The following is a 13,994-nucleotide window of genomic DNA, read 5'->3' as shown; positions in this document are numbered from 1 at the left end:
GCTGCAAAGCAAGGGCCAAGCGGCTTGTAGCCGCCGAGCCTCACCGCTTCCACCTCCCCCCGCTCCAAAGCGAGGGCCGCGCAGCTTGTAGCCGCCGGGCCTCGCTGCTCTCCCCCCCGCCCGGCTCCGAGGCGGCGGCGAGGCCGGCTGCAGAGCGTTCCCTGCGCATGCGCAGGGGACGCTCTGTCACTTTCAGGGGGATTTAACTATCCCCCGATATTTTTTTTAAGGTTTCAGATTTTTGTGCACACCTGGGGACTGCCCCAAGTGTGCACAAACATCTCCCTCCCCCCCAGGTGCCCCCGATGTGCGGAAATAAGTATCCGCACGCAGGGGGCGCCTTTCGGTATTAGATATATAGATGAGGACTTGCTACTTTTCCTAGTCTGTCAACCATTTCTGCCTCCAGCCTCCACAATCCACTACTCCTTTGAAGTACAGTCTAGAAATCCCCTGCACTCTTCTGTAAAACTGATATATTCTCTCTTCTCAGTCCATACACTTTTGCTGCCATATCTTTCCTCTGACTTTCCCTCTTTCTCGCACTCATAACTGGCAGCAGTTGTCCAACTTTATTTTTAACACCATACCATAAATGTTTTTTGTTTCAGTGAGAAGGGCAGCATATTTCATAAGTAAAGTAAGTTTAAAGCTAGGGATAATCTGATGACAATCTGTTCTAACCTTGTAGCCTATGGCTGAGAAAATTTAAAAAGGCAGAAGAGAGAACATGTTATCTTGACTACATCCACAATCAAGAACATGGTGTGATTAACTCCCCATGCCCAGTGGGGCTTTGGAGCTATTTTAGCATGGCAAGACATCACTGGAATTTATGAGTGTCTCAAAAGCAGATTTGATGTGGCATGAGGAGCTGATATTCAAACAGCAAAGAAACAAATGCTCTAGGGAGTACACAGAAGCCCTTGGCTATCTTTAACTGAACTCTAAGAATTCAAGCTAGAGGTACAATCCCAAACAATATGTCTGAGAAAAGTCACTCTTGATAGAAATGTTATGATAGCAGACTAATTAGAGACACTGAATTCAACTTACTGTATGAACAACATAGAGGCATTTTAATCTCGAGATTCTGAGTACGGGGAGACTTGTAACAGTTTGTTCAGTCTATGAAATAATACAGGGTTCATAGTTATTTTCCATTCTTAACAGCATTATAGTTGACTGACATGTTTTAAAGCATTGTCTGGTTGCAGAAGCCAATTTTATGTTTTAAAAGATATCTATATAAGGAAAACATTTCATTCTTTATTGACATTTTAATTTTTAAAATTTTTTATCAGGATGGAGAAGACAAGTCTGGCAGTTTAAAAAAATCTCTAAAAAGACAACATTGCATTCTTTATTAAAGTTCCATTTTTTAAAACTTAGATCTGAATGGTTTTTCAAATGGACAAAACACTCACTTCTACCACGGCTATTTATTGCTATTTAATTGTATAAGTCATTATTATGTGACCTCTCCAGAAGATTTCTTTTTCTTTCTTTTTTTTAATAAATTTATTTATGTATTTTCCAACAAAAAAGAAATCCAAATACATTCCTTTTATACATATCCTTTTTCGGAGTGTTCATTATACATTTTTTTCAAACCATTTATATACTTTAAACCATCTTTTCTTATAAGCGTTATCATCTCTTCCTGCTAGTATCATATTTAATCTGTCCATTTCTGCTATTTTGAATAGCATTGGATTTAAAAGCACCAACTGAAAGTTTCTGAGGACTGTTGTTTCTGAATGTCCTCTCATCTGTCCTTCCTTCAGGGGTGGTTGTTCAAGTCTGCATGAAGCCACTTTAGGAAGGAGAGGACTTGGTGAGTACATGGGCACAGACTTCACCACAGGCCATGCATATTTGTCTCACTATCCTCCATCATATCCTGAACCTATCTTCATACCATCTTGGGGAGGGAGAATGTGAAGTCCATCTAGGCTCCTACCTAAGTCAACTTTGACCACTGTTCTACCTACAGTGTTATGGCATGTGTACTATTTATTATATTGTGCTAGCTATTGTAGTTCTCCAATTGCTAGCACCCAGGGGTCATTTCGTAGAAAAAGAGGTGCAGGAGCTCATTAGTGTAACTCATTAGCATAACTTATTTGCATATGCCACACCCCCTGACATCTCTGGAAGTGTGTCAGAAGGCAACACGCATCGCTCAGGCTCCACTGAACTGTTTTGGATTGCTAGCTATTGGGGGGGGGGGATGTGCAGATCTGTCCTGGCAGAGGAGGGGGAGCTTGTACCTGAATAAAACTTGGTCTTAAAGGTGCCACTGGACTGTTTTGGACCAGGGGGCCAGAGGGGGGCTCTGCAACTTACCTGGGTGTTTCTTGCTCTGACTGAGATCTGCTGGGAGCAGGGGGCAGAGCTTGTTTCATGTGCCCGCCCCCTGGGCTCTTTACTGTCAGAGCTCTGCTCCTGTGTGCTCCCACAGGAAATGACCCCTGCTAGCACCGTGCCTGAATCTCTATCTGCATCCACCTACCCCAGACAAATATACTGAATATTGTATTGTTTTAATCATGACTTGTAAGCCTTCTTGAACCACAAGGAGAGATATAAATATTTTTTCAACCACAAGGAAAGGTGGGATATAAATATTTTGTCAGAGGTGCTAAACACAAGCATAGCTAAAATACTGATTTTAGCTCAAATTACAATGCATAACAAAAATGTAGTATTTCGATTTACTTTTGTAAAAGCATATTCATAAAATGTATACAGCTGTTGTTAATAACAGCAAAATGTCATTGCTTACAATGCAACTGCATACTGATTGAGAACTATTTTAACAGGGAAATGGTTAATTTATGAGTCAGAAAATGAAACAGTTGAAAAGAACTATGTTTACTTTTTTTCATAAGGCACTAGATGAGAACTTCATAGGAAAGGGGCGCCTTTGGTGCTGTCCCAGACAGTGAGGAGCCTGGGAGTGACACTGGATGCCTCTTTTTCTATGGAGGCCCAGGTTGCTGCAGTTGCCAGATTTGCATTTTTCCATCTCAGGCAGATCAGGTTACTGAAGCCCTATCTCTCCCCCCAAGACTTAGCTACAGTGACCCATGCAATGGTCACTTCCAGACTTGATTACTGCAACTTGCTCTAAGCAGGTTTACCCTTGAGGCTGACCCGGAAATCACAACTGGTGCAAAATGCAGCAGTGCGCCTCCTGACGTTGATGCCTGTGAGGGCTCACATTAGGTATGTGCTCCACCAATTGCATTGGTTGCCAGTTGAGTACCGGATTCGCTTCAAGGTGCTGGTAATGACCTTTAAGCCTTACATGGCCTGGGACCAACATATCTAAGGGACCACCTCTTCCCATATATGCTCTAAAGATCAACACCTCCTGGTGGTCCTTGGCCCGAGGGACGTCCGTCTTGCCTCAAACAGGGCCAGATGTCATATGTCTCCCTTGTTCCCAGCCAGACCTTGAAGGGGGAGGAACAGTCAGCTGCAATTGATCCCATCAGTCTTCAGGGACAGGAGATGCAAGCTCTTGACCAAACACCCGCTGTAACCAATTAGCCCTCTCCTCCAGCTGCAAGCAAGTCACTGGCATCAGATGCAGAAGAGAGGGAGGAGGCCAGGCGCAGCGTTTCTCCAACACCCCTTGAGTGCTGTCGCCATCAGTGGTGATCAGACCTCAGAGCCCATTGTAGTGAGCGTTTGATAAATTGCAGACACCTGTCGTCAGATGAGTACTTGCCAGGATGCGTGCCACAATTAGCAGCAGCTAACCAGCCCATGGAGAGTAAGCTATAAATCCAGGAAGGGGGAAACTGCTCATTGTGGATGCAACGTATACAATGGCTGCTGGAAGGGGGAAACTGCTCATTGTGGATGCATATACAATGGCTGCAGCACCACCCACCTTGTCTCCTGACTTGCTGACTGGAACCTCTGTTGCTTTGAACCTGGACTGAACACTGGACCCCCTGTCGTCTGGACTCCGGACTGCTGGACTGACTGATGACCCCCCTTTCTGGATACCTGACCCTTGGACTGCCTCTTGACTACTCTCCTGCTTGAAGCTGTAGTGTGAGTTATTACCTGATCCCCTCTGCCTGGTTGTCCTGTGGAACTTCTGCCTGCTCCCACACCAGACCCACCGGGGCAAGTACACCAGGGCTTTCTCTGTCCTGGCCCCAGCCTGGTGGAACATGCTCCCAATTGAGATCAGGGCCCTGTGGGATCTTCTTCAATTCCGCAGGGCCTGCAAGACCGGAAGGCAGGAAGATGACTGGGAAGCCTCCAGGGGATAAGCCCCTCCCCGCCTGGATCAAAGCTCAGAGCTGACCCTGCTATTGGAGGAAGAGCTTATCCCATGCTTAAGGACTGTCCCACGAGCTGAACCACTGGAAGAGGAGCTGATGTTACCCGTCCTGAGCCCGTCCATGGGATGGGCAGGATATAAATACAAATAATAAATAAATAGAACAACAATTAAAATTGTCTACAACCTAGAATATTAGACAGTATGCCTGCCAATGGCACAGAAGTGACAGCCACAGCTGGAAAAAAGTGACTGGAATAGTTTCTAAATGATCCTTGAACATTTTGGAGATTATAACACTGACCAAATGAAGATATAGTTTATAGTAGCGCACAAGTTTCATAAACACTGTAGAATAATGTAAACTGAGATGAATCTAATTAACATAACAAGAACTACATGCAATAATCTTTTGTCTGTCTATATTATAATGGATTTGCTACTTATCTTCATGCCACAGCTTTTAACACTAAAGAATTTTAAAAAGGAATTACATAAGAAAGTAAGAAGACAAGGAGCAGTACTGTGAAAATTTAGCCAGAAATGTAACTGCTGCTAGATAAAAGAGGGAACCTGAAGAGCTTCTTCAGACATCACCAAGGACATGGGCTTGCACAGTTGGACAATTTTGTTATTACCTTCTTAATGCAGCAGACCTAACTGCATGATTGCAAAGTTCCTTTAGAAGTCCTTGCAGTTCAAAAGGAATTTGCTATGGTGGCTTTCCCTTCTCCTCCCCTCCATGTTCAAGAAAGAGCTGAAACAAGCTGAACTGAGACTATGATTTAGTCATTCTCATTTTTTTTTTAAAAAAATATAAAGGTAGAAATCTATGTCCAAGAAATCTAGACAGCCCAACTTAGAGCATGTTACAGCAATCCAAATAAAGGTTACAAAACCATTGATCAGCATGGCCAGATAGACTAAGTCTAAGAAAGGATAGAATTGGCAAACCAGATGCAGCTTATATAAGGTGCTCTTGGCCACCGCATCAACCTGCTTTTCACACAGCAATATTGGTCCATGAGCACACTCAGGCTCTTTATCTTCTCAGCAAACACCAACTCCAATCCATCCAAGACAAGTTAATCCAATTCCTCTAGACCATCAGCCTTAACAACAATAATTACCTTTGTCTTGTCTGGATTCAGCTTCAGCTTGTTCTGCCTTAGCCACCTGACCACAGCCTGAAAGCACCAGTTCAGAACAAAGATGGATATAGCTGGAGGCTTGGATAGTGAAATATAGAGCTATGTGTCGTCTACATACTGGTGACACCAAACCCCAAGCTACCATATAGCTGGAGGCTTGGATAGTGAAATATGTGTCGTCTGCATACTGGTGACACCAAACCCCAAGCTACAGATGATCTCATTCAGAGGACTCATATATTTAATAAAGATATATAGGATAAGATATATAGGATAGAGCCCTGTGGAAGCCCACAGGATAAGTCCTACCCAGTTTATTCTGCTCCTCTGGTGGAGAATGTTTGCCTGGTCAGACAAGAAACACTAAAACCATTGTCCTTGGGGTCCTCAACATTTGAGACCACCTCCATCAGTTAGGGATCTTGCTGCTAAGTAGATGATATATCAGCACTCTCCCTAATCTGTCACTGGTGTCCATCACAAAGTACACACAATAAAAGCTGGCTTCTGTCTGGAGAATGATGGAGAAAGACTAATGGAAAAGAAACTCTACCCCATTCTCTGTCCTCCAATACAAGGTTGGTGAAGGACTTTATGAATGATAGGTCTATCAATGGCTACTAGTCATGATGACAAAACTGAACTTCCACATTCAGAGGCAGTGAACCTCTGAATACTAGTGCCAGGAGGCAAAATCAAGGGGAGGCCTCGGATTCTGTGCCCTCTTGTTGGCCCCCCAGAGTAACTGGCTGGCTACTGTATGAGACAGGACGCTGGACTAGATGGGACCATTGGTCTGATCCAGTCTTTCTTATTTTCTCTTCTTATGTTTATGCCAAGCTGATGCCAGTTATGCCAGACTGCCCATATCAGATTCATCAAGACAGGTTTCAGTCAAGGAAGCCAGTGGTCAGGTATTATAGAGACTATATTTTTCACAGACTTGGCATTGCACAGCACCAAGATTGACACCTGACCACCCACATCTCCCTGGATGGGATGGAGATCAGACATGCAGTGATCACCATCACATCTCCCTGCATGTCTCCCTCCACCAACATCTCCCCAATCCATAACCACCTTGATCAAAGGTGGAACAACACACATAATGGAAAACCACCAATACTACCTCCATGTCCCACACTCCCAGAACTACTGCTTTCAATGAAGGGTCTGCCACCACCCATTCCCAAACAATACCCTAACAATCAGGACCTGACAGACCCCACTGGAGAGAACTGCAAGAGGGACAGCACTCTGTGGCATCTCCTCAAGTGCCACCCTTGATGGGAGGGCTGCATTATGAAAGCCATCTTAGCCAGAAGGGGCTAACTGCTGGCAGAGCTGAGTCACAGTGCTCCTCCTACTACAGGCAGCAAAATGACTAAACACCTGTATTCGCAGCATCTTCAGCCAGCCTCTCCTCACTGACCAGAAACAAGCAGGTAGTGACAGAAGAGTGAGAGAGTGAACGGGTCAGTCCCTCCTTTCTTCTCCACGCTGCCAGGGCATCAGCATGCAGTTTGCTGAATAGGAGGACTGTGTTGTGCTGGCCAACTAAGCTGGAAGGGTCTGGCGGCTGCTGGCAGAGCTGAGTCAGCATGCTGCTCCTGATGCAGGCAGTCACAATGGTATCTTTGCTAACTTCTGTCTGTAAACACACTTCTAATCATGGCTGCAAACTGTGGTTTTAATTTATTTATTTATACATTTGGCTTATATACCGCCCTGACCCCGAAGGGTCTCTGGGCGGTTTACATACAAAGTCTAAGTCTACTTTCCCTATCTACGGCCACATGGTACAGGGGCAGGGGCTGCCTATCGGCACCCAGGTGGTGGGGCTTGCTGTTCTCCAGCTCGGCTCCTACTTCTTCCGGCGGGCTTCGGGGTCGGTGCTTTCGTCCTGGCGTCCAGGGATAGGTCTTCCTTTTTTTTTTTTAAGCTAACCATGATTAGAAAAAAACACCACTGCAGACAACATACTGAATTGGAACTTTCCAAGAATGAAACGGAGGGACAATTCACACGTAAAGCAGGGGGTGGGGGATGCTTATAGACAAAAGCCATGGAGCAGCTTTCTAAGCATGTAGAATTTCCTTACCCTGGTTAGGAAATTAGACAGTATAACATATGCATGAGGCCAAAGGGGAAGACAAACAGGGAAAAACTGTTCCTCTTCCTACTCTTTGTGCACAAAACCAACACATGAGGACAGCCTGAAGAAGAGGAGAGTTTGGCCTGCTTCTCATTCAGTCTCTCTCCCCATGGCTGATGAAGCTACTTGAGCTCTGAAAAACTTAAAATGGGGGTGGGCAAACAGAGATCTCCCATCCCCTGTAATGGGCTGTTGTGCTGTTTGAGCTGAAGTGAAGAGTGTGAAATTTAGTTCTTTTAAGCCAGAAATTACCATACATGAAGATTTGTGTTTGGCATTTTGAACAGATTTTTTATTTAATGTATCAGATTACTGACATATAGTGCATTTGCTACAAACGTGCGTCATATTTTCAAGCAGCCATTTCAGCTACTTAAATGACAGAGGCAGGGCTCTAGTCGGGGGGGAGCTCTCAGGTACGGAGCTCCGGAAGAGAACCTCTAGGGGGCGGGGCGGTCACGTGGTGAAGCCCCGCCCCCTTCTTTACCCCGCCCTCTGCTTCGATCCTCATTCCGTTTGGGAATGAGGATGAAGCAGGAGGGTAAGTAGCCGGGCCTTCTGACACACTTCCGGTGATGCCAGGGGGTGTGGCCTTCTGTCACTTCCGGTCATGTCAGGGGGCGTGGCATATGCAAATAAGTTATGCTAATGAGTTATGCTAATGAGCTCCGGCAGCTCTTTTTCTACAACAAGACCCCTGGACAGAGGAATGTTTAATGAAAACCACTCCTTTTATTTGGGCTGATCAAAACAGAAAACTTGTTACGGAAAGGCACTTACACTGTTTGATTTGAAAATTAAATTTTCTCCACCCTCTTCAGCCCAGGTAGAGAGGGAAAACAACAACAAAAGCTCCATTCATAGCATGCTTAAATATTTTGTTTGTGGCTCTTTCTCCAATTTGTTTCATTTTGTACTATAGGAACAATTATCGGTGAAAACCATAAAGACTGATTTAATCTAATAGGCAATTTTAGCACTGCATTAAATTTAATCCCTGGTTACTGCATAAACAATGAAAATATGCTAACACATGGCAGGCATAGTAATATGATATATATAAACATCTCAAGTGAAATGAGGCATGAGGTATGTCAAATTTTCCATTCAACAAGTACTTCTGCAACATATCCGCAAAACAGTTTTACTGCTTGAAACAGTTTGTTGACCATTTAAAAAACTTGATTTATAAGTGGCATAAAATGCAATTTCATTTATTATCCTAAGAAATCACAGAGACTGAGTCCCAAGAGCTGAACAGGGGGAAAAAGCCTTGGTTTTTAGCAAAGTTGCACCCAGAGCTACTAAAACTAAAGTCATATCAAATATAGCCCATTTTTACAGAAGCATACATGATTGCACTAACCTGTAACTGATGTTCATTTCGGGATAATCTGTGCAATCAAGCTTAGGGGAACTGTACCTTTGCAGGCCAGCCACATAAAATTCTTGAGTTTATCAGAATGCAAGGCACTCTCCCTTCCTCCCCTCCAAACTGTTTTTGCCACCTTTAGGTCATGTACAGGGGAAAAGAGGGCCCACAACTTATTTCTCCCAGATGCAAGAGGAGTCTGTAAGTAATAATGTATAGAGCTGACAGTAGGGCAGGACTGAGGGATGTACTAATAGGCCACAAATTTTCCACTGAATGTGTTAGACTGTTGAATTTATTGTCTTCAAATGCAACAAGTTGTGAACCAGTAATGTGTCTTGTTCTGTCTGATTTTCATAGCAGTTCTGTTATTAATGGGAACACACAGAACATTGCCCCATTCCATAGTACCTGGCATGTGTCCTGCAGGGATCGGTGGTCCTGAGGTGTTAGCGAGCAAAATTTCAGATATTCCTTGTTCACCCAGGTTATCATAGATCTATGTCTGGGTGACCCCAATGGTGAAAGACTGGGCAAAGATATTGATGTTGCAATACCCATTCACAGCCCCCTGACGACCTGCTCCAATGATCTGACAGCAGAATTCTGGAACCTGCAGGGTCAATTGACTGCCATGCCTCCCCATGAAGCTGCTTCCTCAGACATTCCTCCCTGGCTCCTAACTGGGGCTTGAATCCCTGATGAGTCCAGGCAGCTCCAGCTGCCAATGAAGTCAATGCCACCCAACCCAGAGGCACCCTCGGAACTGGTGAGTGCAGGGGAGTGGCTGTCGACCCCAGATAGTAACATTTCACCGTCATGCTTTTAAACTTTATTCATCCGCAATTTAATACTGGGACACCATCAGATGCCCAGATACGTGTCATTTCATTATCAAAGTAAATGCCCTGTAAAAACAGTTAAAGGCTTAACCTGCATTCCTAAAAGCACTTGAGTGCTTTTAATGCAGTTAAAAACAAGATGCATGATTACTCACTCCAGTTTATAGAGAACCACATTTGCAGTTACCAACAACCAAAAGAACCACATGCCTACTATATGGCTTGTGTGCCACCTCACTCAACACACACATGCAATAATATAAGATACCCATTAATATTCTATGTAATTCATTCAACCAATTGTATTCAACCAATTAATATTCAACCAGAAGAAGCACACGCCTACTATATGGCTTGTGTGCCACCCCACTCAACATACACATGTAATAATATAAGATACCCATTAATACTCTATGTAATTCATTCAACCAATTGTATTCAACCAATTAATATTCAACCAGAAGAAGCACACGCCTACTATATGGCTTGTGTGCCACCCCATTCAACACACACATGCAATAATATAAGATACCCATTAATACTCTATGTAATTCACTCAACCAATTGTATTCAACCAATTAATACTCAACCAGAAGCACATGCCTACTATATGGCTTGTGTGCCACCTCACTCAACACACACATGCAATAATATAAGATACCCATTAATACTCTATGTAATTCACTCAACCAATTGTATTCAACCAATTAATACTCAACCAGAAGCACATGCCTACTATATGGCTTGTGTGCCACCTCACTCAACACACACATGCAATAATATAAGATACCCATTAATACTCTATGTAATTCACTCAACCAATTGTATTCAACCAATTAATACTCAACCAGAAGCACATGCCTACTATATGGCTTGTGTGCCACCTCACTCAACACACACATGCAATAATATAAGATACCCATTAATACTCTATGTAATTCACTCAACCAATTGTATTCAACCAATTAATACTCAACCAGAAGCACATGCCTACTATATGGCTTGTGTGCCACCTCACTCAACACACACATGCAATAATATAAGATACCCATTAATACTCTATGTAATTCACTCAACCAATTGTATTCAACCAATTAATACTCAACCAGAAGCACATGCCTACTATATGGCTTGTGTGCCACCTCACTCAACACACACATGCAATAATATAAGATACCCATTAATATTCTATGTAATTATAACTCTACCTTTGCACATGTAGGGCTGTCTCCCCCACTACTGTTGAACCTTAGCCAGCCCTTGTGTATCTGCAGTGAGGGGAAGGGCTTCCCTCTCTGCCTTCCCACTCTCTCATTGACATGAGGCACAGCAGGTTGGGTGAGAGTGAGATTGTCAAGGTGCGTGAAGGAAGACCATCTGGCTGAGGAGAAAAGGGAGAACACCCATCCCACTATGGCCAGGTTGCTCTTTTCTTGGGTTTGTGCTGTGACAGTTTTATGTTCTCTTCTTTGCAGTCAGCTTGCTCTTCTGCTAGCAGTTGCTCTGGTGCTGGGGATGACAGCACAGAGGTTTTTTGTGCGGGGTGCTGTTACTTCCACGGCTGGAATGTGGCCCACAGATCAGGGAGGCTCATGGCTTACTCATCCGTTATTGTCTCCAGCAGCGGCTGTTTTAAGGTAGGAACCATCTGCCAGCCACAAGCCAAGCCAGGCAATGACCTTGCCCATAGGAAGAGTGCAACATTGGGAAGCCTGAGCCACTGAGAGACTAACCCTGTTCTGATATTAATGTTGCTATTTGTTAGGTTAGAATTTATTGAAACTGAAGTCACCATGTTTGGGAACAGATGAACTAACAGTTCAAACAAACAATTGTTAAAGTACTGTAGCTTACCATTACATTATGTGAAATTGACAACTGTACATTGTATTCAGCTAGTTCTTTCTTTTTTCCACCAAAGGTGACTTTTGCCTACACATTTTTAGTCAGTGCTCTATTTATGTATTGTCACATCCTTTCCCATGTACAACATTTTATTGTACAGCCACGGTACATTAATTTTTACAGTATAAACACGCTTTTCACAGTCAAAGACTGATTTTGAAGGGCCTGTGAATCACTCTTTATTAGACTGAGAGATGTTGAACTCCCATCCTTAGTGTCTTTTCAACTATCTAGCCTTAGTGACATAAATAAAGCTAAGTGAACCTTGCTAAATCAGACAGCCCAGCATTTTATCTTGTAATCCTCTTGACCATTAAATATTTTACTCTTATAAGCCTCTCGTATCTTTGATTGAATACTACCACGTCACTGATAAAATGCCATTGTTATGGCTTTTTAGTGCATAAGAATTGAATATTACTGGACATTAGAAAAAAAAAAACATGCAAAGAGGCTCAGTATCAGCTGATGTTTCCTCAGTTCTTGCATCTATCCCAGTATCACTGACAACTGAGATTCAAAGAAGTTACATACATTAAACAGCAGTTTCTATGTACCAAAAACAAACATTCAGTGACTCCCACTTTTTTTCCCCTAATGGCCTATGCCTTCTTTAATATGCAGTTTTAGGAAAATATGTTATAGGGGTATCTTAAAAATTTGAAGAGTACTACTTTAAAAACTCACTACTTAGGAGTAACTGCTAAATTAACTAAAGTCTGCATATATACTGCCATTTTAGACGAAAATTTAGCTGTTTTTAAAGTTGCCATGAGGGTCCAATCCTGATCAGTCTTGCGCTGCATTGGCACCAGGTGGCCTTACCCCCCTCCATGCATTTTCAAGTGCTGAAACAGCCCTCCTCCCCGAGACTTCTGCTCCCTATCGTAGTCTCTTTTATGTGCCAGGGTAAAACATTATTACATATCCAGCTTTTTAATTAAGAGGCTGGTATTTTAAAACAGTTTTTGCAATATTCTAGTCGAAAAAATGTTTTATGAGACTAATTTTAAGATGTTAATATGCTGTTTTTATGCCCTGGCTCAGTTTTTAATGCTGCATTTTTAAAAGCATTGTCAGCTTATAACAATTTTTATGCTTGTTTATATTTGATAATGTTTTACTTCACAAGCAGGTTCTCTGGAGAGGGGACAGAAATTCTCTAAACAAATAAATAAGTAAGGGGCTTTGATTATAGCATGCACTTATTGAGTATAGCATGCCCATCTGCCCGTCATAGTGGCACTGATCAACAACAAAATATTACTAGTTCAGTGCTAGAAAAATACTGCATCTCTGTAAGACAAATATTACATTGAGAAAGGCCTCTCTATTATACAACAAAAAACAACAAATGTATGAGGAAATGGATTTTGAACATTTTTTAAAAATCTTATATGTGAGATATATAATAGACCTTCCTTTAAGCTTTGGTATTAAAAGTTATAGCTAGTATCCAGAAACGTTGAAATATAGAATATGCATTAACGAATATGTAAAATAGATTAGATGCTGGGGAGAAACGTTTACTTTTTCTGTTCTATATATTTTGCACTGTATAATAATCCTAATATATAATTTATATAATCCCTCTTTTCCTTTTGTATTCCCTTTATATCATACTTTAGTTTCTAATATTTGCTTTCATATATATATATGAAAGCAAAAACAAATTTACTTTTATTGCAAAAAAAAGATTGGCAAGGCTCTTAGGCATATTTACGAAAAGAGGTATACAGTTATAAATCCCATGTTAATTATGAATAAAGTGTTTTTAGAATTATACTGAAATACACAATGCAATTGAATACTCATTCCCCACACTATCATATTCAATTGTTAAAAATAAAAGCCTAAGCAAAAAGTAATTTTAAGTACCTGCAAAGTGCAGTTCATCATTCGTATTATATAATCAAACTGCTGATGGTCCAGTATCGCTCGGTTTTGCTGAACATGGAGGCTTAGTTCCTGTGTTAAACACAGTCGAGCTGCTTTTCCTTTAAGTGCTCTCAGTGCAGCAGGCAAAGTCTGTAGAGATGAAAATATGACATTAGAAAGCTATGAAATAAACTACGCTGAAATACAAGTGTTTATTGCATTCTTTCTAAATAAAATATACCTGAGAACCGAACTTGCTATAGATTATCTATCCCTACATTAGTTCACCTTCTTTTCATATAGGCTTATCTCATAGGCAAACATCATTCTTTTTTGGTTTTGTTTTGCTAAATCCTGAAGTCTAAGGGGTTGGGTCCCAAAGCGT

At 42.2% G+C, this 13,994-nt stretch overlaps 1 protein-coding gene across 1 annotated transcript in view; it reads right to left on the bottom strand.

Moving 5' to 3' along the window:
* Positions 1–13,994, bottom strand: part of SBF2 (SET binding factor 2) — a 339,576-nt gene that overhangs the window by 96,971 nt on the left and 228,611 nt on the right. Inside the window, exon 16 of the mRNA XM_015426108.1 lies at positions 13,610–13,759. Within this exon, the coding sequence (XP_015281594.1) occupies positions 13,610–13,759 (150 nt within the window). The remainder of the gene's footprint in view (positions 1–13,609; positions 13,760–13,994) is intronic.

Source organism: Gekko japonicus, unplaced genomic scaffold (genome assembly GCF_001447785.1).
Source record: "Gekko japonicus isolate JY-2015 unplaced genomic scaffold, Gekko_japonicus_V1.1 scaffold143, whole genome shotgun sequence".
In the NCBI taxonomy this organism is placed as follows: Eukaryota; Metazoa; Chordata; class Lepidosauria; order Squamata; family Gekkonidae; genus Gekko; species Gekko japonicus.
Note: the sequence above shows the minus strand (reverse complement) of the source record. Positions and strands in the feature narration are given on the sequence as shown.